Source organism: Eulemur rufifrons, chromosome 3 (assembly GCF_041146395.1).
Source record: "Eulemur rufifrons isolate Redbay chromosome 3, OSU_ERuf_1, whole genome shotgun sequence".
NCBI classification, from domain to species: Eukaryota; Metazoa; Chordata; class Mammalia; order Primates; family Lemuridae; genus Eulemur; species Eulemur rufifrons.
The window spans coordinates 27183570-27209296 of NC_090985.1; the positions used below are offsets into that span (position 1 = coordinate 27183570).

At 39.8% G+C, this 25727-nt stretch overlaps 1 protein-coding gene across 50 annotated transcripts in view; it reads left to right on the forward strand.

Moving 5' to 3' along the window:
- PTK2 (protein tyrosine kinase 2) overlaps nt 1-25727 on the forward strand; it is a 266149-nt gene that overhangs the window by 190262 nt on the left and 50160 nt on the right. For 49 of the 50 annotated variants that reach the window (XM_069466821.1, XM_069466823.1, XM_069466828.1 and 46 more), the window contains 6 exons: nt 2734-2818; nt 5583-5683; nt 7598-7713; nt 9418-9518; nt 12364-12453; nt 15595-15799. In XM_069466821.1, coding sequence (XP_069322922.1) covers nt 2734-2818; nt 5583-5683; nt 7598-7713; nt 9418-9518; nt 12364-12453; nt 15595-15799 — 698 coding nt within the window. Of the gene's footprint in view, nt 1-2733; nt 2995-5582; nt 5684-7597; nt 7714-9417; nt 9519-12363; nt 12454-15594; nt 15800-25727 lie in introns of all 50 variants that reach the window. The other variant, XM_069466873.1, reaches the window with a different exon arrangement.

A 25727-nucleotide genomic window follows, 5' to 3' on the forward strand; every position in this document is an offset into this window, starting at 1 on the left:
TTACTGGAATTTAACTAGATAATCTCCAGGCTTCCTTCTATCTCTAAAATTCCTAATACATAACCATTCTAAAGTTCCTAGCATACAATGACTTCCCAGGTCACACAGCTAATAGGTGGGTTGGACTTTTTATGTCATTCACTTTTAAAATAAGTAATCCATTTTACCTGAGAAAATACAACAGAAGTTTTTTTAAATATCCATAGTCTAGTGTTGACTAAATATTTGTTGAAGGAATCCCAACCCCCAGAGATTCCATTTTGTTGAACACATTTCTCATGTATATTGTATTAATATACAAGTATTCTTCATGCAGGCATCTAATTTTATAGTGCACAGCAATCTTTTCTCCTATTATGTCTTTATTATAAGTTCCTATGGTAAGTCTTTTTTCAAGATTATGCGCGTTAGAGTTCTGTAAAATCAAATAATATTTTAATAATTGGGCAGAATGTAACTCACAAGTTTCATGGGCAAAGACCTACCATTGGTTACTTTACTTGAGATTCAGTTAATTCTTTCAGCACTTAAGTATCGATCATCCACTGTGTGATAGCTACTGTCTAGATGGTGGGGATATCACAATGGAGAAAAGAGGCGAAGGTCCTACTCTTATAGAACTTAAATTCTACCCAAGGCACAAGAGGTCAGGCAAAAACAAATACACCGGATATGAAGAGGGGAGTGAGTGCTCTGAGAAAAACAGTGCATGGGCACGAGAAGGTCAGGGTGCTCTTCCACATGGGGTGGTCAGACAGACCTTCTGACAAGGTGATGTGTTAGCAGAGCTTGGAAGCAAGGCAGGGAGCAGACTGTGAGCACTCTTGTGGGGAAGCGTGTTCTAGACAGAGGGAACAGCCAGTGCAAAGGCTCTGGGGTAGGACCAGAACTGCTAGGAGGCCAGTGTGGCTGCAGAGTAGTGGGTGGGGAGGAAAGCGAAAGGAAACAAGGCCAGGAAGCACGAAGGCCACCAGGAGGCATGTGTGGGGCCTTGTAGGCATTGGTGTAAGACCTTTGACCTTCATGTGATAGGTAAATTGGACATATGAGTCAGGGATCAAAGAAAAAATCAAGACTAGAAATAGAATTTCAAAGTCAACATGTAAGTGGTACTTGAGACCTTTAGCACTAGATGAGATAACACAGAGTGTTGAACACCTTACAGAAATATATAGCATGAAATAAGATGAATAGATAATTCTAGCAGAGATAAAGCCAAGGACAAAATAAGCACATACAGTTTGCTATCCAGAATCATCATTCACAGTATTCTCTTGATTTGCTTGAAATGGCTTCTTATTCCTGATATTTCTTAAGCTCTATCTTTTGAACTTGTTCAAGAAAAGATAAAATTTTTGGCTTCCAAGGCAATACATTTTTTTCCTCTGTCTTGCTGGTCACCCCATCTAAGTTCCTTGGCCATTTTCTACTCTCCTCCCTGACCTCTTAACAGTGTAGAGCTCCAAAGCATAGTCCTTGGACCTCTGCCTCCCTTGGCGATACCATCATGGACCACTTCCATATCTCTGTGTCCAGCTCAGACGTCTCTCTGGAGTTCTAGTCACAGTATCCTGCTGCCCACTTCACCTGTGTGACCTCGCTATCTTACTGACATCTCAAGCTTGTCTCCTCCAAAGTTGAACCTCTGATCCTCTGTCTTGCCCATTTCTATGGCCAAAAACATATACTAGGCACTCTCACACCCAATCCACCAGGAGCTGCCTTTGCCTTAGCTTCGGAGTATGTCTGTAATTTCAGCCCTTCTCCGTTTCTCCACTGCCTACCACACTTGTCCTTGCCACCATCATCTGTCTCTTGAGTTACTGTGGTAGCCACCTGCTGATCTCCCTGTGCTTAACCTCGCCTCCCTACACCCACTTCTCAATACCACAGCAGAGTGTTCCTTCTAAACTTTAGGTCAGGCCATGGTACTCATGCGTAGACCTTGGTTCTCCATGTCACTCAGTAAAAGCCACTTCTCTATATTGGCCTAGAGAAGATCCCATGTGGTCTGGCCCCTCCGGCTCCTCCCTCCTCCTCCTCCCTCTTTGCTCTCCTCCTTCCTCCTCCACCTCCCCTCCTCCTCACACCTCCCTCCCACCTCCCACCCTCTGCTCCAGACTTGCTGTCCTGCTGAAGTTCCTTGAATACACCATGCACACTGTTCCCTGCTGTTCCTTGGCCAGGCATTACTTCCCCTACTCAGCTGCTTGGCCGGCTCCCTCTCCTCCTTCAGTTCTTTGCTGTCATCTGTTCTCCTCAGTGAGGTCTGCCTTACACAGTAGCCACCACCCCTGTTGCCCATTTCCTGATCCACTCTCCCTTTTCACTGTCACCTTCTAACATACTATAAAATTGACTCACTGTGTTTACTGTCCTTGTTCTTCACTGGCATGTAAGCTTGACAAGAGCAGAGACTGCTGCCTCTGTTGCTCACTGGTATATCCCAAGCACCTAGAATAGTGCCTGCCACGTAGCAGATAATCAGTAAACATTTGTGGATAAATGAATTGCCTGCAACATTTCACATGCATGTTGGTTTTTCTCAGGGGATTTTATACAGAATATTTTTATTTTAAGTTTTCTCTCATTCTTAAGATTGTACATTTCTGATTCTATCTGGTCCATGATCCACATAGTTGGAAAACAAACAGCTTTTCATGAATGTGCCCATGGATTAATATAGTGGACCTTTGTGCATGTGTGTGTGATTCTATAATTTCCCTAATACAGGAGAATCCAGCTTTGGCGGTTGCAATTAAAACATGTAAAAACTGTACTTCGGACAGCGTGAGAGAGAAATTCCTTCAAGAAGCCTGTAAGTTTCTGGAAATTTCTGTGGAACTCTATTTGACTTTCTATCTGTGAAATCCAAACTGTTTCTGAAGAAGAAAAATGTTTTGACTTTTATGAGACAACTATTATATGTTTATTATATTGCTCTGCAAATTAATTTCTAAATTTGCACAGGAACCTATCTACAGATTCTTCCAGGTAAACCATGAGGCTTTACATGTAATGTAGATTGATTTACTTTCCCTTTATACTTTGGTACCTGTACCATCAAATATGTTTGCACTGGAATTGGTGCAGATGTCAAAATGATCCTAGTGCAGATACTGCCAGACCCTGGGGAATATAGAGGTGAACGAGACAAAAACAGTCCCTGCCCTGATCGAGCTCACAGACTAGTGAAGGAGTAAGACTTGTGACCAGTCCCTAGTCCTACAAAATCAAAAAGGAACCTAAGAGGAGGAGCCTTCTGCTGGCTTCCCAGGTGACTTTAGCCGGAAATGGTTTTCTCCACCTCCGTCCCAGGCTTTTGGTTTGTACCTCCCTTGATGAAGCTGCTTTGGGTGTACTGGGCATGACTAGGTTTTCTCTACTAATGTTTTTTATCTTCCTATTTTCCCATGTATCCTAAGAATAAGACATGGTAGTTTTAAAAAGCAAACATATAGTATAAACACCTGGTTTATATCCAAAATGTATAATCAGGTATCTTGTCAGATTAAGTTCACTGCTTAAGTATACTGTGATATTTTTGGATAAACATTCAGACACCCAGTGTATTTATTATTGTTGTGTTTTCAGTTTACTATAAGTGTTATTTACTATCACTTTTGGTTTTATATTATCCTTACATGGAATTATCAAGACTTTCATATTTTCTCTGAAGTAACTACTAAAAATATAAACAGCACAAGGTGGAGAGGAGAGTCTTGTGGTCATTAGGAAACTCTATCCACACTTTTTTAGTTTTTTGATTGAACTAAAAAATCAATAGGTAAAGTAGTATAACCTGTTGTTTTTCCATCTGGGGGCAGTAAGCTAAGGCCCAAGGGCTGTGGCCTGCTTTTGTAAATAGTTTTACTGGAACACATTCTTGCTCATTCCTTCATGTGTCACTGTCTGTGGATGTTTCCGCAGCACAATAGCAGAGCTGAAAAGTTGGGACAGAGACTGTATGGCCTTCAGAACCTAAAATATTTATTGTATGGCCCTTTATAAAGAGTAACAATCCCTGATCTAGGTCCTACTTCCTCTCTTATGTGTCTAACCTGTTAAAGCCCTATGGAAGTTTGGGTATACTACATCTGTCACAGTTCCCTGAACAACAGCTGAGTAACCCTTTCCAAGAAGAAAACATTAGTTTTCCAAGTCAAACATTAGTGAAACATTAGTTACCCTAAATGAAAAACATTAGTTATCCCAAGTGAAAGTGAGGTGACTTTGCAAGAAACTAAAGTGATCTTTGGGTGTGTTGATAGGATATATGGTACTCAGAATGTGAGGGGCCCAGCTCTGATTACATTTCCACAGTGGGCACCAAACTTTGGATGCACCTAATGTAGATCTTGGTCAGTGGAAAGTGACTTCAGTAGTGAAGGAGCTTGAAAACATATCATTTAAGAAATAGCTGAAGTTGTTTTTTTCTGGAGAAGACATAGAAAAGAATATGAACATGGTCTTCAGATTTTTAAAGGGGCGTCGTTTGGAAGTGATTTTAAATATTATTTTTCCTAACTGAGTAGGCATAAAAATGGAATAGAAGAGAAGGTAATAAAATCATTAATTAATGAGGGAACCAGTAATATGTTATAACTGGTTCAAGAGATAATTCCAAGAAGCACACATATACAAGGAATAAGGGCTTTTTCTGGTGGGTGAGGTGGCTCACGCCTGTAATCCTAGCATTCCGGGACAGGAGGATCGCTTGAGGTCAGGAATTTGAGACCAGCCTGAGAACAAGCCCCTGTCTCTACTAAAAATAGAAAAAATTATCTGGGCATGGTGGTACACGCCTGTAGTCCCAGCCACTCAGGAGGCTGAGGCAGGAGGATTACTTGAGCCTAGGAATTTGAAGTTACTGTGAGCTAGGCTGACGCCAAGGCACTCTAGCCCGGGTGACAGAGCAAGACTCTGCCTCAAAAAAAAAAAAAAATTTAAAGGGACTTTTTCCTATTGGGAACTAATTATCTTTAGGGCTCTGAAAGCAACCAGTTACTTGCAAGGGGACAAGGCCACAGTGGTGAATGCAGGAACCACTTTTGTCCAAGATAGAAATCCTTTGTCACAGCCCCATGGGTGTGGTTTCAGGGCCCTGCAAGGAATGGGCCCATTTATCATAGTCTCCACACTCAAGGAAGCTCCTAGCTATGGTTTCCTACCAGGTATTTATAGTCCCATTCCACCTCCTCCTCCAGCAGTTTACCAGTCAAGAGTGATTTTTGCCATAGTGTTGCCTAGTAAATGAATTACACATTCAAACTTTATCAGATTTCCAGAGGAAAACCCAGAAGGTTAGTCCAAGGTCAAATTTGTCCATAGGAAAAAAGAAAGGGTTTTCTTTACCCTTTATTCACAATATATTTTCCCCTGAAAAATTGCTAATGAGTTTACTGCAATGGTTATCTTATGCCCCAGTGACAGGATTTCCTTTTTGTGCCAATTTATGCCTACTTACAAGCTGAACTGGCTTAAAGTTCCCATATTGCCAACCTCGTGTCTTAATTGAACTAGTCTTCAGGAAAACTGAATGTTTTCCAAAAAAAATAACTGTGGACAACTTACTTCCCTAGTAACAATGCGTCAGTTTGACCACCCTCATATTGTGAAGCTGATTGGAGTCATCACAGAGAACCCCGTCTGGATAATCATGGAGCTGTGCACACTTGGAGAGGTACTGTGATCCCCAAATTTTACCTTCTATCGGGTCACAATGACTAAACAGTAGTCTCATGCTTCATTATCATTTAGTCTACACTCAGTGTTTGATACCTTTTGCTTAAGAAAGGGAATGAGTATACAGTTTATATCTTGGATTTTCAGGCGAATTCTGATCTAGGGTATATGTTGTTACGGTTTTCGTTCAGAGAATACAGGTATAGATATCTTCAGTAAAGTCCCAAATAATTCCTTCGCACAATACTGGCAGCAGTATTTTCCCCAACCAAAGGTTATGTCAGAACTGACAGCAACACGTGACCAAGTGGTTCTTTTTTACTCTCTGGTACCATTGCCTAAAGAGCTGGCCCAATGATTTGAGGATGAAAAAAACAATGTTAATGGAGTTTGGGTAAATTAATGCTGAAAATCTAAATCTAAATGCTGTAAATCTAAACATTTCCTTGATCTTTTTGAGAACTCACTTTGTAATGTCTTTTAGACCAACTGATACTACTCCTAGTTTCTTTTAACACATTAACTGCCATGTGAGTTGTATTTAGCTCACGCTAGTTTTGGGCCCCGGGCTTCATGAGGCATTATGTGACTTACATTTCTTTACCTTGGGAGCCATGTGAGCTATTTTTCAAGTTGCATGTAACTCACACACAGAAAACAATAAAAAAATAATAAATTTTTCATTAAATTAGAAGGGATCATTTTGTTTTTGAAGTTTTTATTTTATTTTCATAGACACTCTGGCCCCAAGGAAGAAAATTTTTTTTCTAGTGTGTTAGTCTATGTGTTAAAAATGTGAGTAACAAAAACTGGGTGCAGTGGCTCATGCCTGTAATGCCAGTGAGCCGGGAGGCAGAGGTGGGAGGATCACTTGAGACCAGGAGTTCAAGACTGCAGTGAGCTATGATCATGCCACGCACTCCAGCCTGAGCAACAGAGCAAGACCCCATGTCTTTAACAAGAAGAAAAAAAAAAAAAGAAACTTAGCAGAGTGTGAACAGCTCTCGGACTTTCTCCAGAATACAGAAACTAATCAGTGCAATCACCTGGGACCTTGTTAGAAATGCAAATTTTCATGCCCCACACTGGGCCTGCTGAATCACACACTCCATGCTGGGCAGATGGAGGCCAGCCAGCACTGGTTTTATCAGCTAAACATCTCTTCTTCCTCTGCCCTACATTTCCAAATAAAATGGATTATTTCTGTATATTTTTTGTTGACAGTATTTGTCTGCTTTTGCTTTTGGAGAGTTTGCTGATTCTTCTGGCTTAAAAATTATTGCTAAATGTTTCTCTTTCATTTATTTGTATAATTAGGGTATTAAATTTATCTGCCCTTTTTTGTCATGTTATGGGTTAGGTGAATTAAGGAACTAGTAAGCCCAGTGGGCTAAATACCCAACATGTGACCATCTTGCCCTTTTGCATCCCAGACTTCATGCAGGAGGAAGAGAGGGAGAATTCCTTCTGTCTGTCCCTTCTCCTCATTACGTTATCCTCACACCTTCCCAAAGACACAATAAGGTTTGAAGTGGAGGCGTGTTAGGCTTGTTTCAACAATAACCAGATCTTTTTGTTCTCCAACTTTTATTTAGCAAAAATTTATAGTGTGCTTCTATTGCTTCCCTTGACACATATCTTTCTACATATTTTTAGGAATTTGTCTATAGCCAAAAAGATTTTAATTTTAAGATAGGATTTCAAATGAAGAATGATTAACTGTAATTCCTGAGTTAAAATGTTTAATTTGTTACACTTTCTTTTATGAAGGGAGAATTGGTACCATTTTCATATTATGAAAAAGGCGTTTGGAAATGGTTAGCATTGTCATTGAATGTAGCTTTTTTGTTACTGATTTCTATCCTCTGTTACTAATTCTTTTTCTTTTTTATCTTGGCAACTGTTGTAAAAGCTGAGGTCATTTTTGCAAGTAAGGAAATACAGTTTGGATCTGGCATCTTTGATCCTGTATGCCTATCAACTTAGTACAGCTCTTGCATATCTAGAGAGCAAAAGATTTGTACACAGGTAAGATACAATCATAAAGCTGTTAAATTGCCTCCTGAGCAGGAGTAGTTATGTTCTATGAGACTGAACTGCCATAGCACATTAATATACATTTTAAAGGATTTTTCCACATCTGGAGTTTGAAAAATGTTGTGATACTCTCGGGTCATTTATTTTGTGCACACATGCTATTAATAGCCTGTACCTGGCACTGGAGAAGTGAACATGTGGAAATGACCCCTAACACAGATACTCTCCTAGGACTTTCCAGAATACCAGTCTTAAGAGTGACGTCTGTTGGCATTCTGTGGAATTTCTATTAATATCTACAGCCCAAGTCTCTGAATACAAGTGAAAGCCCTTACACTTTATTTGCCAAATATTCTATTAGAGTTAGTGTTTTGTTAGCCAGTGTTAAACTACATTTAAAAAAGAGGAAATAGGCTGGGTGTGGTGATTCACACCTGTAATCCTTGCCCTCTGAAAGGCCGAGGCTGGAGGATTGCTTGAGGCCAGGAGTTTGAGGTTGCAATGAGGTTTGATGACACCACAGCACTCTAGCCTGGGCGACAGAATGAGACTCTGTCAAAAAAAAAAAAAAAAAGGCCGGGCGCGGTGGCTCATGCCTGTAATCCTAGCACTCTGGGAGGCCGAGGCGGGTGGATCGCTCAAGGTCAGGAGTTCGAGACCAGCCTGAGCAAGAGCGAGACCCCGTCTCTACTAAAAATAGAAAGAAATTATCTGGCCAACTAAAATATGTATAGAAAAAATTACTCGGGCATGGTGGCACATCCCTGTAGTCCCAGCTATTCGGGAGGCTGAGGCAGTAGGATCCCTTAAGTCCAGCAGTTTGAAGTTGCTGTGAGCTAGGATGACGCCACGGCACTCACTCTAGCCTGGGCAACAAAGGAAGACTCTGTCTCAAAAAAAAAAAAAAAAAAAAAGGAGGAAATAAACAAAAACTATGTCTCTTAAAACAAAGAAAAAGGCCGGGCGCAGTGGCTCACGCCTGTAATCCTAGCACTCTGGGAGGCCGAGGCGGGTGGATCGCTCGAGGTCAGGAGTTCAAGACCAGCCTGAGCAATGAGCGAGACCTCGTCTCTACTAAAAATAGAAAGAAATTATCTGGCCAACTAAAATATAGATAGAAAAAAAAAATTAGCCGGGCATGGTGGCGCATGCCTGTAGTCCCAGCTACTCGGGAGGCTGAGGCAGTAGGATTGCTTAAGCCCAGGCGTTTGAGGTTGCTGTGAGCTAGGCTGACGCCATGGCACTCACTCTAGCCTGGGCAACAAAGCGACACTCTGTCTCAAAAAAAAAAAAAAAAACAAAGAAAAAGAAAATCGCATTAACAAAATCTTTTACAAGTGTTCAGAAGATAACTTTTATTTAATGAGATCTCTTTAGTGATTGTAAGGTTATAGATTCTGGTTGTATATCACTGTCAGTTAACACAGTTGGTAATATGAGTTTATGAAAAGTAATAAGGACTTTCATTATTTCAGAATATGTTTTGCCATCGTTCACAATAATCATATTAATGAGTAAATATCTGCCAGAAGGAATATAAAGTGAACTTATATATGAATAAAACATAAGTCAGTTTGTATTATATATAAACTGCCTTTCAAAAGTGTCTGTCAGTATGTCTTTTATATAATACAGATGTGTTTGTGTTTGTTTTTCTTGTGTTAAGATTTATTGTCCCAAATTCTTCTTTATCAGGGACATTGCTGCTCGGAATGTTCTGGTGTCTTCAAATGATTGTGTAAAATTAGGAGACTTTGGATTATCCCGATATATGGAAGACAGTACTTACTACAAAGGTAAGAAATTGGAGCAATAACTAGAAATAGATTCAGAATCTTTAATGTATTTGTATTCCTAAAAAAGGTATATTCTAATATGCTCAACTGATTTTTTGTAGAGATGTAAAATCACTTCAGTGGAGACAGGACAGCCTTTTCAATAAGGGTGCTGGAGCAGTTGGATATACCTAGGCAAAAAAACAAAAATGAACTTTAAGCTAAACTTCACTTCGTATTAACTCAGAAAGGATGAGACTCAATTATAAAACATAAAACTTGAAGAAAAAAACACAGGAGTAAATCTTTGGAATGTAGGACTAGGCAGAAGGTCCTTATTTGACACCAAAAACAAGGATCCACGAAAGGAAAAAAAAATTGATAAATTGAACCTCATCAAAATTAGAAATTTTTGTTCTACAAAAGACTGTTGAATGGATGAAAGAGAAGCTACAGAGTAGGAGAATGTGCCAACCAAGTATCTGACAAAGAACTAGTATCTAGAGAACTCTCAAAATTCAATGGGGAAAAAAGAATTCGGTTAGAAAATGGGCAAAAGATAGAAGGAGACGTTTCACTGAAGAGGATATATGGATGACCCATAAGCACATGAAAATGTAGCTGTTCAATGTCTTTACTAGTGAAATGCAAATTAAGACCACAATGAGGTAACACTGCACACCTGTCAGAACTGGTACAGAAAATAGTGATAATACCAAATGCTGGCAAAGATGCAGAGAAGCTAAATTACTAGTGGGAATGTAAAATGGTAATGCCATTCTGGAAAAGAATTTTGGCAAATTCTTAAAAAACTAAACATGCAGCTACCATATGACCCAACAGTTGCATTCCTAGACATTTCTCCCAGAGAAATGAAAACTTATGTTTGCACAAAACGTGTACTGCAATGTTCATTGCAATTTTATTTGTGGTGGCCCCAAAATTAGAATCAATCCAGATGTCCTTCAACCAGTAGACACAGTCATCTCACAGCAGATGCCTCAGTAAAAGGGATCTGACTTGAAAATCTCCAGTCTGCTAATTCCATCAACTTTGACCCATTAGTTTTTTAAATGAAAGCTAGCTCATCAGTTTTTTTATTTTTGCTAATCTTAGAATCATACTGAATTGATTTTTCATATTATTATTGAACAAATATTTTTATTAATATTTTCATATTTGTAGAATTTCAGCTAAGGTTTGGATTAATCCATATCATGTTATTAGTGTATGTACTATCATTACTACCATTTTACAGAGGCCAGTTTTTTTCTCAATGTGTGTGATTTTTATATTGCAGCAAAATGAGCCCAGAATTTTACATATACATCTAGTTCTTTTATTTTATACAGTATCTCATAACTGTGATCTCAGAAAGGTTAACAAGTATAAATTCTATTAGGCTATGGGAAAAAAACCCCTAAAGGTTAAGGGATTCTTCAAAATGTTCCTCTTTCTAAGAATTCTAATAGTCTTCAGAGGCAGCTCATTGCTTATAGAAGAAAGTCCAGACCCTTGAAGGCTGGCAGAGCCCAGCTGCCCCTGTCCAAGCCCCTGTGAACCAAGACGCCTACTCTTGTGCCCTGCCCCCAGCCCACTCCTTCCACTTTCATGTCCTCTCTCTGCAGCCTTCCCTGGCCACCCTCTCAGTCACTGTTGCCTCTCCACTTCTGGGATACTTGGCTTGTATTCAATATCTCCATAACACTTTGTACCAGATCTGAGTATGCTTCTGTGTCTACCTTTTAGAATGAGAATTCCTTGATGAAAGGTACTGATTGTTCCCCTTGGGAACTCAGCAGTTGGAAGAATATTTACTAAGGTTGTGAGTTGTTTGCCTTTGTGGCACAAAGATGACTTTTTAGGTCTACAAAGAGGGCTGATTTTAGGCTTCCCTAAAGAAATGATCTTTCTCATCCTATTACCCCTCCTTGTTATCCACATGCTGGTAAAGATACAGTCAATCTCAATTATCCGTGTAGTCTGTATTTGTGCATTCACCTAGGGGCTAAAATTTGTTTCCAACACCACAAATCAGTATTCATGGTAGTACATAGAGCGAGCAGCAAAAAATTCGAGTCTCCACGAAATGCCCATTCCCAGCTGAGGTCCAACAAGGCAGCACTCTCCCTCCTGGCTCAGCCGGGTCAGGAGGGGGCAGCGCAGCGCAGAGCCTGCACCTTAGGCTCCAGTCAGTTGGAGGGGGCTTGAATGCCAACTCTGGTTCCTGTTAGTGGGGTGGCCTCAGGGAAATTAGTTAACACATTTTCTTTTTTCTTTTTTTAATATTTTACTTCCCACATTGTTATGAATACTTAACACATTTTCTAAAGAAAAAAGAACCCACCAGAGTGAGTTATTTTAGGATTTGACATTATAATTTATGTGAAATATGTGTTATGGTTTACATATTTCTCCTAGGAGGAGAGGTTCCGTGTTTGCAATGACTTTATAGAACATAACTGCTGGCAGTGAGAATCAACTGTCCGATATTTATTATTAGCAGAACATGTGTGGAGCAAGGGTTCTAACCCATAGATGAGCATCTGCTCTGCTGAATTGTGAAACCTTATGTAATGGAGCTGCAAGCTAATACTTCTGGTAGCCTGGGTTTGCTCCACCTCCCTGCTCCCCGGCTCTCTGTAAGGGAAGGGCATCATTATTTCTCTACTCCGATCTAACCATTCTTCACCCCCAAATGACCACAAAACATCAAGGAAATGAAAAGTAGTCCTCCCAAAGAAATGGGAGGTCCAAGGGGTCAAATGATTGAAGCATTTTATTTCAATATTGAAAATCTCAGCTAGCTCTGTTAGATTCTTAGCAGAGAACAGGGAAAATTTATTTTTTAAAATTAATCTTCTAGCTTCCAAAGGAAAATTGCCTATTAAATGGATGGCTCCAGAGTCAATCAATTTTCGACGTTTTACCTCAGCTAGTGACGTATGGATGTTTGGTGAGTATTTCTTAAAGTTTTGTATTTTTTAAATTTATATATTATACAAAATAAACTTAACATTATCTCTTCAGAATATGTAGGTTGATTTACCTTCCCTAAACTGACCAGCTCCGTCATCAGACTTCTTTGATTCACTTGACAAATAGTTTTTGGCATCTCCTATGCTCCAGCTTCTAGACGTGGCTTCTGTAACGGTCCATCGTTAGATGCACCGGCTCCTTCCATCACTCTTCCTTGTTGTTTCCTTTACTGTCTCTTTCTCCCTCACAGGGAGATATTTTGTCTGTTCCCTCCTTTCTCTCGTCTCTCTCCTTTTGCCATCTCATTCATTCCTTTAATGTAAATGACTTTAACAGTTAACATATCTGTCTGACTCTGATGGCCTCTCTAATCGAGAGTCTTTATAATTGTATTTCGTCTCTTCATTCTGGAATCTGACTGCCTTCCCGACTTGTCTCAAGGCTTGGGAGTTTGATCCTTTGTCCTCTGTGGCTTCTCCTTCTTTGATGTCTGGTCTGTCCCTCCTGCCTACTCTAAGGTAGTCGTCATCCTCCTCTTGCTCTGTGATTATTGCAGTGTCTCCCAGCTGGCTTTAATTTGTCTTATACCACTTACTCAAACCACTTTATCCAAATTTTAAAATTACTCTTTTTAACATAGATGGCATTTCCCTCCACCTCACCCCTCACTTTTCCTGGTGATGTTTCTCCTACCTGGAGTGCCTTATCCTTACACCCTCTCCTCCAGCTGAAATCCTATCTAACCTTCAAGATCCACTATAAATGTTCCCTCTTCCATGAAGCCTTATGTAGTAGGTATCTCGACCAGACATAAAGGCCCTTTCTCTACATTCTCTATATCTTCTCTCTTTATCATAATGCTCATGTTGATCCTATAAATAGTCTTGTGTGCATGTTATCTTTACTGTATTAGATACTACTTTAGAGGAGATGCCCTGTTAAACTTATGTACCTTTTTTCTCCTATAAATAAAAATCTATTTATCAAGTATTCTTATTTTTTTCTTCTGTTTACTTGCTGTTGATTCTTAATAACCATGTAGTGCCCTGATTGATAATTAGGTAAAGGAAATAACTTTCAAGTAGAACAGGCTATACATGACATGATTAGAAAGGGCTCTGAAGTCCAGTTCATGTGATTTCAAATCCCAAGGCCTCAATTACTAGCTGTGTAACCTGTGGAGCAAGTTACTTATCCTTTTAACAAAATTTCATATTTCAAAGATTCTAAGATGCTTATTTTTTCACATTTTAGCATTTCTAGAACTGAGATGTATCTTAAAATCAATGGCATTTTACTATAATAAAATAACTGGTAATAATTGGGCATTTTTTTATGTAGTTGCCCTTACCTGCTCTCATGTGGGACTTTGCCTATTTTGTCCATATTGTTGTTACTTTAATGTCCAAATGAGTTTAAAAGAGTTCTTTTGGTAAGAATAAAATAATTATGGCATCTGATTTTGTCAGATTTAGGAAAATACAGTATTTAAAGAAAAATAAGGTTATTCTGAGAATTAAGGGTAATATATACAAATTTCAAAGAAGGGTGCCAGGGACATATTAAGTTCTCAAGAAATGATACCCAGAGTTATTACTCATAATATTGTCATAACTTCTGGTGAGAAAAATAGCACTGAGGCATTATTTTTGTCAAACACTCTTTACTTAGAAATTCCTGGATTTTTGTCTAATTCACATTAAGATGGTAATATGCCTTCCCTCCTTTGAGGCAGATACCATTCTAGGTACTAAAGATTTGTAAAAATAAAGTCACAGTTTCTCTCAAGGCACCAGTTTTACAGTATGCGTTTTCTGATAGAATAGATTTGAAGTGACAGTAACTTTTCCTGGTGGAGTCTCAGAAAAAGCGTTATAGAGAACTACATTACAAATGTACCTACAAAGAAGAGTGTTTGTGAGGAAGAAACAGGCATTAAACATAGAGAATATAACACAAGCAAAGGCATGTTTGTGGCATGTTCAGAAGATGCCAGGAGCCCAGAGTGGCCACAGTGCAGAGTAGTGACTAAAGTACTCAGGGGAAACATCCACCGTTGCTGCCAGCCTGTTTTCTCTGTTTCTGTTCCATTGCATTATATGGTCATTATTATACAGGTTTTTGTTTTAAAGGTGAATTGTTAAGGATTATTTAGAAGTTATTGAGAAAGTGTTTGATTTCCCAAGGGTTGAATGCAAGTGAATTTTTTAGGTCACGTTGTGGCATTTGTGGAAAAGATCGTTGTAGCCCAGAGAAGTCCACAACTTTCCTGTGGGAAATCAGTGACTGATTTGTGGATAAACTGGATAACAATGCCATTATGTACCCTAGGCAAGGGCAGGTCAACCTTGTTAAGAGAGACATTTTAAGGAAATTGAGTTTTCTAAATGCCCAAGACTTAAATTTTAGGGTTTTCTTTATTAGGCCTCAGGTCAACTGCTGTAATTACAACTAGGTTGGAGTGAAGACAGGAGGGGATCTAAAATTCATTTAGCTTTTTTTTTTTTTTTTTTTGAGACATGGTCTTACTCTGTCACCCAGGCTGGAGTGTGATTGTGTGCTCACAGCTCACTGCAACCTGGAATTCCTGGGCTTAAGATCCTCCTGCCTCAGCCTCCCTAGTAGCTGGGACTGCAGGTATGCGCCACAACCACGCCCAGCTAATTTTTCTATTTTTTGTGGAAATGAAGTCTCTCTATGTTGTTCAGGCTGGTCTCGAACTCCTTACCTTAAGCAATCTTCCTGTCTGGGTCTCCCAAAGGATTACAGATGTGAGCCACTGTACCTGACAGAGTCAGCTTATCTTGAACTGGTTCATTACCTTGAAGTATCACTGTAGCTTGTGGGCCATTTTCTAATGTAGGATTTTCAGAGAAATAAACCTCTTAGAAAAATTATGACTTTTTCCTCAATGATAATTCAACATTTCATTTTTCACATTAAATCATTGTTGCTGTCCTTATTTTATAATAGAATTAATTGAATGCTACTTTGGTTAGATGATTTGCCCAAAATTTCACAGCTGGTACTCTGGTGCCAACTAAAACATTATTCCTAAAACCTGGGAATTACTTGTTCAAAGCTGAGTTCACTGTTAGGTTTCATTTCTACTTCACAGGTGTATGTATGTGGGAGATACTGATGCACGGTGTGAAGCCTTTTCAAGGAGTGAAGAACAATGATGTGATCGGTCGAATTGAAAATGGGGAAAGATTACCGATGCCTCCAAATTGTCCTCCTACCCTCTACAGCCTTATGACGAAATGCTGGGCTTATGACCCCAGCAGGCGGCCCAGGTTTACTGAACTTAAAGCTCAGCTCAGGTAGGAGTGGGGGTAGAGAGGGCTGGGGTTGGGGGTTTAATTTCAAAGTTGATTTGCATTTCTTTGTGCCTTGCTAGAGTTGTAAATTACATCTTAATAAAGTTCTGATTATGATCAAATCTCTCTCCCCTAGCTTCTGACTGAGCATGGCTTACGAGCCCCATAATAACGTAGTCCCTGCTTACCTCTCCAATCTCATCTCACGCAGCCCCTTCATCTCCCTGACACTTCATGCTCCAGCAAGAGCTAACTACTTATAATTCTCCTCACACACTCACTATACTATTTTCTTTCCCTGAAATGCCTTTCCCCACTTTTGCCACCTGATAAACTCCTATTCAGTTTTCAGAATCCAGCTCAGATGTTACCTCCTTCAGAAAACCTTCCTAATCAACTGACCTCCAAAGAGATAGCCACTCTTTGGTCACCTTTTGAATACTTCTGTTATTATATTTAAAACATTCATTGATTGTTTAAGTGTGGCTCCTGCTTTGTGCCAGGCACTGTTAGACCCCTAAACCTCTCCTGAAGGGAGCACACAGGACTCTTTAGCGTCCCGAGTCCCTCTGAGAAGTGTGCACAGTCTGCCGTGTCACCTGGCCTGGAGAGGGTCTTGTTTGCTTGTCTGTGTCCCTGGCTAGACTCAGAGCTCTTGCTCGGCATCACTGTCTCGCCCATTTCTGTAGCCCCAGTGCCAAGCTCAGGACCTGGCACCATGTAAGTGCTCAATAAACATTTGTTGAATTGAATCGAATGAGGGTTCAGAGTGAGACTTAGTGTTTTAATAAATAAGATATTATAGTACATAGGCATGAGGAGCTTAATTATGTAAACAGCAACATGGCTCAATGTGTGCTGTATCACCTGTTTTCATATTTAGGGACTTCCTTTATTTTATGTGGGTTTTCTTTTTTTTCACTTGCTATATTTTAGTTTTTTTCATTAAATTCACCAAATATCAGGGTCCAAAAGACCCTAAAAGCCCATCTGGCCTAATCTTCTTACCACATCTTTAGGCAGCTCAATCTGCTAGACAAGATTCCTTACAAGGAGAGTATTTCCAGGAAGAATGAAGACCCCTAGTATGGAAGATTCATTCAGTCTGCAAATGCTTGCTAAGCACCTTCAGTGTTCTAAGCTAGGTTCTGTGGGTTCAACAGCGAACAGCACAATCCCTGCCTCCAGAGAGTTTAAAGTCTGGTGGCAGAGACACAGGTATCAACTGTTATTTACAATACAGGGAGTACCACGCTCTGAAAGGCCAGCCACACTTGTTGGTCCCAGTAGCTCTACCCGGTTCCACTTTCTAGGAGCCTATAAAACAACTATACTCTGCCTTTCGCATGGCCTTCAAGTATCTCTAGACAGCTTCCTTATCTCCTCTCAGTTTTTTTCAAGCTAAAAATCTACAGTTTCTTAATTTCTCATATAACCTAATTACATACTCTTTCACTGTGACAGCTGGTTTTGAACATGCTTTATTTCACGTTTTGCTCATAAATTGTTTCCTCCTTGATCTTTCCTCAGAATTTGATAAATCCTGTCCTTAAAATTGTTCCCCTTTCTGATACCAGTTCTGTTACACTGGCTCCCTGACATCTCCTTCATCTCACTGACTTGCCATTTCTCCAGCATTATTAGGAATATTAACCAAATTGCTGTTCTTAGCCTCTTATTTTCTCTTCCTGTTCTCTCAGTACCTTTCCTGGATTGTCTGACCTATTCACGTGGCTTTGCTTCTCACCACTATCTTTTGCTTTGGTCCTGTCCTTTTCTCATGAGTCTTAAACCTGCGTTTTAAGTTGCTGGCTGGGCATCATGTTTATCCAAAACACAAACTGTTAAGCCAGCTCTTTCCCTCACCTCCTGCAGGTTAGAATGGCACCTTTATCTGCATCACCACCTGGGAGTCATGCTTATTCCTTGCCCTCCTCCGTGCCCAGGCTCCTCTCCCATCTATTTGGCATAACTGGCTTAGTTAATCTTCCTGAAACATCACTATAGAAGAATAACTCTCTTGCTCAAAACAACTTTCAGTGGCTTCCTGTCACCTCTTATGTCTGGGTAAAGGCTTCTAAGGTAGCATTTAGGCCTCCTCCCATTGTAGGTTGAGAGTGTCTTCCCATCCCTTTCATATACTTTGGCCAGACTAACCCCCTCTTGGCCCAGGATGCCAGCTGCTCCATTTGGGAGATCCTACCCATCTTTCTTTGCTTCTTTCACGCACTGGCTCTTCTGGGACTTCACAGCTGACTAGCTCCGACCTCTGTCTTCAGAGCTCTTTGCTCTGGTCAGGCTTACCCTACGCTGTCATGTGTGGCTACAGCCCATGTTCAATTCAGTTTGACAAACACTGTTGAGCACCTCCAGTAGCTGAGCCTGGTGCTAGTCACTGGGGCAAAGATGACTAAAACACTTTTCCTGCCCTCGAGGAGCTCACAGTCTAGTATGTCTCATTCCCTACTAGACTGAGGCTCCTTGAGGACAGGGATAGTCATACTCACCTCGGGGCTGCCCGCACCTCCAGGCCAGGAGCCTAGATTCATAGCTTAGGGCGTGTGAGCTAGTCTTCACATTAATTTAAGGAATGCTTCCTTTGGTAAATTAGCTCCAAAAACTATCCAAGATGTACTTTTAGAACTACATATAATTACTTTTAAAATGTACCTATACTATGATTGATGGGTATTTTCTTGTACACAGTTACCACAGGTAATTGAGCATTCATTTATTCTATATTCTGTTTCAGTCAGAAATGGAGTTTAACTTCACATTTTGAACATTTATAATATGGCTACCAAATAGGCCAATAAAGTGTAACTTTATAATATAATAGCTTGCTTGGACATTTAAATATAACAATATATCACAGTAATTAAATAAACTTTTTAAAAGTTTTTCAAAATTTTTATTATTTCAAGTATTTTAACAAAGAAATTATAAAGTTTGGATAGCCTTTACCCACACCATGGTATTTAAAAGTGTTTTCCAAATCTCATTCTACTTCTCTACCTTAAAAGAAAATTCTCCAAGTAGACTCACATTACTGTGGGAGTCCACTCATCTTTAACTGGACTATATATTCATTTTTGACTACATTAGTTGAGACAAATGACTTTCGGTATGAAGCTTGTTAGGCAAAGTCATAGGAAAATTACTTTGGTCATACTTTCATGAGGTGATCTCTGTGACTCATGGAACCTGCCCTCCTTACATCCTGTTTCCTTGTTCGTAGGTGTGAATTCATTGAGAAGTAGAATGAGATTAACCTGTAGGTAGCCTGTTATCAAGTGTAAAAAAGTCCTCAATAGGAATACTTTTAAGCACTCAACAGTGAAAATTTCTAATAATAAGTACTCTAGCATTTTTTGTGCGTTATGACTGGCAGGTTGTAAGAATACACTAAATATTTTTTGAGTGAAAAATCATTTAATCCCTGGTTAATTCAGTTAATTCTTTGTTAGGTACTACGCCAGGGAAACCATAATAAACAGCTTTAGTATTTGCCCTTTTGGAGCTTATGTTCAAAAATAGTATGTCCCCACAGTACTCTCCCTTGACTAAAGTATTTGTACCACTGTTTTAAAAAAGAGCGTCAGTTTTATCTCAGAGAAGTGTTGTAAGTTAATGTTAAATTTCTTAAATACTTTCTTAGACAAAAGCAATAAACAAAATTATCAATTTAAAGTTTGTGCCATGATTTTTGTATAATTTTAAACTTTTCATTGAGGTATATAATAAGCACTCCAAGAAGTGAACAGCTCAGTAAGTTTTCCCAAATTGGACACATCATGTAACCAGCATCCAAAACAAGAAAATAACACTATTAGCATCTCAGAAATCTGCCACAAACCCCTTTCCGATCATTGTTCATCCACCATGGGTAGCTACTGTCCTGACCATAGATTGGTTCTGCCTGTTTTTGAGCTTTATATAAATGGTACTGGTCAGTATTTACTTTTTATATATGATATATTTTGCTAAACATTTGGCTTATGAGATAATCCATATTATTCATGTATTTGTACTTCATTGTATATAGTGTATATTGTTCCATTTGTGAATGTGCCATAGTGTTTCTTCATTCTACTCTTGGTAGAAATTTGGGTACTTTGCAATTTGGAGCTGTCAAGAATATTGCTCGGTTGAAGTATAGGATATAGTAAGTGGTATGTAAACAAATTTACATACCACTTTATGTTCTAAAGAACACTGATCTTATATCATCTTGGAAGGCAGCCCTTGATTTTGAGTTGGTCTTCCATCACTGAGTTCTCTAAGGATACCTTTAGAACCAGTACCGTGTTCATTGATAGCAAATCTCGATCCTCTACAGTTAGCTATTTTTTTTTCCCTCTCAGTTAGCTATTTTAGTCATACCATTAAAATAACTAACAATTATTGAGAACTTTCTGTTGCCAGGCACTGTGCCATGAACTGTCATACCTTAATCCTCACAGTCATTGGAGATGTAGGTAGTATCTTCATCATCAGTTCAGAACTGAGGAGACTGAAACTATGTGTAATGCCCCTGACCTAAGAGTGCTGAGCAGGAATTCAAGGCAAGTTCAGCTGAGTCCAGAGCTCAAGCCGTGAGCTGTCACATTCTACTGCCTTGATGTTAGATGGCTAGAAGTCATTAAGTGAACCATCTTTTGATTGGGACTGGTAAGCAAGTTATTAATATTGTTTAGTTAAAAAGGGGAAAAAAAGAAAGAAAATGAATTATTACATAGAATTTCTGCATTGTTCAAAGTCCCCAGCAGGAATGGCAGCATCGCTGGCAGATGCACAAAGGCCCCCACAGGAGGGTTTTGAGGGGAACACGGTTTCCATATGTACTTTCAAAGTGTTTTCCCTACTGGATATATTCATTTTGTTGGCACATCTTGAGTGTGTTTCATTTTGCTGCTGTGGCCCCTAATTCCCATATAGCAGGGAGTAGGTTTGGAATTTATTATTTATTTATTTGTTTAGACAGAGTCTCACTCTGTTGCCCAGGTTAGAGTGCTGTTGTGCCAGCCTAGCTCACAGCAACCTCAAACTCCTGGGCTTAAGCGATCTTACTGCCTGAGCCTCCCAGCTGGGGCTACAGGCATGCGCCACCATGCCCGGCTAATTTTTTCTATATATTTTTTTTTTAGTTGTCCAGCTAATTTCTTTCTATTTTTTCAGTAGAGACAGGGTCTCACTCTTGCTGAGGCTGGTCTCAAACTCCTGAGCTCAAAACGATCTGCCCGCCTCGGCCTCCCAGAGTGCTAGGATTACAGGCATGAGCCACTACGCCCGGTCAGGTTTGGAAATTTTTGACAAGGCCAACTCCCAGGCAGGCTGGAGCCAAGCCATGCCACCAGTTGTCCATTCAGAGCTTTGACTCCACCTTGGGGTTGTTGGGTGTTTTTAGTTTTAATTGTGGGGCCGGGGGGCGGGGGGGTTGGTTTTAGGTTTTTGGTTATTTACTTTATATTGTCATGTTTTGCTTCTTAACTTTATGATACAAATCTAGCCTTTGAGAGAATGTTTGCTCAAGACTTATAGCTTAGCTCGGAGTGGCTGCAGACACAAATTTCTTAATTTTTTTTCATACTGCATCTCAGTATTATACCCAAATGAAGATAGAAGGCATTACAGGAACACAAACTGTTTCAGTTGATCTGTGTGAGATTGCCAGTTCAAGCTAGCAACACCTTTAGAGTGAATGGAGGCGGGGGGTGTATAAAGTCTTCAAAGAATGTTTAAAAGGTTGTGTGTGACCTTGGGTAAGTTACTTAGCCTCTCTTGTAAGAGCAGGATCACAAATATTGCTCATATTCTACTTTTCAGGATTAAATAAAATAATTTATCTCAAATGCTTTAGGTTGTACACGGCTCATGGTAAGCACATACACTGTGTTAGCTATTTTAGTAATAAATAGTAGTAGCCACAAAAGCTATCTCTGAAGATCCAGTAGAAACCTGGAGATCTAAAGAGTACAGAAGAGTTACCAGTTAAGCATCTTAAAATAATCTGGCTATTTAAATTTAATTTCAAGGTAAGCAGCAACAGAGCTATGTAAGATTATGAGCTTTTGAGTTAGACAGAAAGTATTAATCTGTGAGGCCGAGGCAGGAGGATTGCTTGAGGCCAGGAGTTCAAGACCAGCCTGGGCAACATAGCAAGACCCAGTCTCCACAAAAGTTTTTTCTAAGTTAGCCAGCATGGTGGCAGGCACCTTGTAGTCCCTGCTACTTGGGAGGATCACTGGAGCCCAGCCTGGGTGACAGACCTTGTCTCTTAATTCACTAATTAATTATTAATCTGTGAACAACATCTTAAACAAATTTTTTTAACCTTTTTTGATTCTTCATTTTTCCTACAACATAAACTCTAGGTTTGATTGATAACATGGTATCGCTTGTACTTCTTTATGTATTTTTTTTAAAGAGGTTTTGTATTTGCTTCCAAAATTCCTTTCAAGGGTGGTGTCTAAATTCCTCTTTAGTCATCGTACCAGTATTTTCCTTTTCACTGCATCCTATTGGGTCTAGATATTATCTAGAACAGTAATCTGTTTTTCAGTTGTACCAATACACATCTTAAAATGTTCACAGCATCTGAACTTAAAGGGTTTTTTGTGTTTTGTTTTGGTCCTCAGCGTTGCCAATACTAAAAAATAAGTAGCAAGTCTAAATTTAATAGGAATTTAATGAAAACTTTAAATTGTTTCCACTAAAAATTATGTCTTAACTGTTTTTTATCTAACAATAATTCTTACCCCCTCATTGGTTCTTACCCACATATAGATATTCAGAGCTGTACATGTCTATCTCTATCATGGTTATATCTCTACAATTTGGTTTTGTATGAAGTAAGTTAATCTTTCATAAGATTTAAACTTGCATTTCATAAATATTAGTCCCTTGTATTTCCGTGGCTCTGTAGATCATTGTCAGATAATCATTCTCACCTTTTTTTAGTTTCATAGCTCCTCTGAAGGATGAGTATTCTCGCCTTTTTCACTTAAAGAACCTGAGGCTTAGAAAAATCATGTGACTTGCCCTGGATTATATAGTTAACAAGGAACAGAACCAAGACCTTAAGCCCCTTCCTTCTCCCTCCAAGGCCAATGTATGTTCTTGTCTCTTTACCACAGTGTCCTCCTCATTGCAGAAGGGGGCACTGATTCCCCACATCCCTCATGTACTTTTCCATGCTCTGTTCACTTCCCTCTCACTTGTCTTACTTGTAAAGAGAGACCTGATTAGATGAAATTTACATTTTAGGCCGGGCGTGGTGGCTCACGCCTGTAATCCTAGCACTCTGGGAGGCCGAGGTGGGCGGATCGTTTGAGCTCAGGAGTTCGAGACCAGCCTGAGCAAGAGCGAGACCCCATCTCTACTAAAAATAGAAAGAAATTATATGGACAGCTAAAAATATATAGAGAAAAAATTAGCCGGGCATGGTGGTGCATGCCTGTAGTCCCAGCTACTCAGGAGGCTGAGGCAGGAGGATCGCTTGAGCCCAGGAGTTTGAGGTTGCTGTGAGCTAGGCTGACGCCACGGCACTCACTCTAGCCTGGGCAACAGAGTGAGACTCTGTCTCAAAAAAAAAAAAAAAAAGAAAAGAAATTTACATTTTAGCTGTCATCTGTATATTGACTGTTTATAATCTGAACCCCATCCTCAGAACCCACAGTACAGTGAAATCCTCAAACTTACCCATTTACTAATATAATTCCTTTCTCTCAGTTCTGCTTCTATTATTTCCTTCTTCCCACAGTTTTTCTCTAGTTTTTCTTAATTCCTTTGCATTAGGTTTTGTCTCCAAGGTTAGTATCCCTCAAAACATAAAGGAAAAATGGAGCAGGCATGAATGTCTTCCTCTTCCTCTTCCTCTTCTGAACGGGTAACATACATGTGGCTCTAGATGATTCCTCTACTTCAGCTTACAGAGGGGGTAGGGAAATGAGATTGGGTGAAGAGATGGAAGAAACAAAGGTAGAAATCTTGGCTCCCTGTTGGTAACTAAATTGAATATACCTAAAGTCTACATAGGAGAGAGAAGCAAAAGTCCTCCGTGGTCAGTTTATTAGTTCTCGGCTAAGAGGATTTGGCACTTTGGAACCAGCAGCTTATCTTCTACACCACTTTCTCTCTCTCTCAACTCCCTTTCCAAACTTGCATTTTAGCAATACATTTTGCATTATATTTTTAGGTGCTTGCTCTGGGGATTACACTACACATCTTTAACTTTTCACAGTCTACTTAATTAGTTGCACTTCCTGTAAAATGTAGAAACTGCAACCATGAATGTCCATTTACCATCACCTGGGTTCATTGTGCTGTAGTTCTCGTATATATTGCATTTAAATATGTTACTAACCCCACAAAATAAAATAATTTCTGTCTTAAATGGCTTCTCCCCGCCCCCCCCCCCCCCAAAAAAAAGCTGGGACTACAGGCACACACCCAGCTAATTTTTAAATTCTTTTTTTAGAGACAGGGTCTCGTCTCGCTGTGATACCCAGGCTCTCAAACTCCTGGCCTCCCAAAGTTCTGGGATTATAAGTGTCAGCTACCACATCCAGCCTTAAATACCATTTTAAAGAAAGTAAAGAAAGACTTTTATATTTAACTTCATACAGTGCTCCATTTTTCCTGAAGATCTTATTTCTATTTGGTTTCCCTTTAGTCTAATGAACTTCTTTAGCATTTCTTCTGGTATGGGTCTGTTGGTGGTGGATTCCATTAGTTTTTTTTATGTAAAACTGAATTGTAGTCCGGACATGGTGGCTCACACTTGTAATCCTAGCACTCTGGGAGACCGAGGCAGGAGGATCACTCGAGGTCGGGAGTTCGAGACCAGCCTGAGCAAGAATGAGACCCCGTCTCTACTAAAAATAGAAAGAAATTAGCTGGACAACTAAAAATATATAGAGGAAAAAATCGGCCGGGCATGGTTGTGCATGCGTGTAGTCCCAGCTGGTTGGGAGGCTGAGGCAGGAGGATTGCTTGAGCCCAGGAGTTTGTGGTTGCTGTGAGCCAGGCTGACGCCACGGCCCTCTAGCCTGGGCAACAGAGTGAGACTCTGTCTACAAAAAAACAAAAAAAACTGAATTGTATTTAGTTTTGCTGAATGTAGAATTCTGGGTTGACAGCATTGTTATTTTTTCCCTTTGAGCATTTTTTTTTTTTTTTTGAGACAGAGTCTCACTCTGTTGCCTGGACTAGAGTGCCATGGCATCAGCCTAGCTCACAACAACCTCAAACTCCTGAGCTCAAGCAATCCTCCTGCCCCAGCCTCCCAAGTAGCTGAGACTACAGGCATGCGCCACCATGCCCAACTAATTTTTTTTCTATATATATTTTTAGCTGTCCAAATCATTTCTTTCTATTTTTAGTAGAGACAGGGTCTCGCTCTTGCTCAGGCTGGTTTCGAACTCCTGACCTCGAGCGATCCTCCCGCCTCAGACTCCCAGAGTGCTAGGATTACAGGCATGAGCCACCATGCCTGGCCCCTTTGAGCATTTTAAATGTGTTTTTCTACTGTCTTCTGCCCTGTTCTGTTTAATGAGAAGTCACTGGCCATGCACATCATTGTTCCTCTGCATGTAAAGTGTTGATTTCTCTGACAGTGTCCATTATTTTATATTTTTGGTTTTCAACAGTTTAAGTAAGATGTGCTTGAGTGTGGTTTTCTTTGTATTAATTGCGCTTAGGGTTTGCTGAGCCTCCTTCATGTATAGGCATCTTTTACCAAATTTGGAAAAACTTCGGCCATTATTTCCTCAGTTATATTTTTACTTTTCATTTTCTTCTTCTGAGATTCCAGTTGCATGTATATTAAACCTTTTGATAGTGTCCTCCAGAGTCTGTCCTTGTTCTTGTTGTTCCTCCTCCTCCTCCTCCTCCTCCTCCTCTTCCCCATCTTCTATTTTCTTTGCATCTT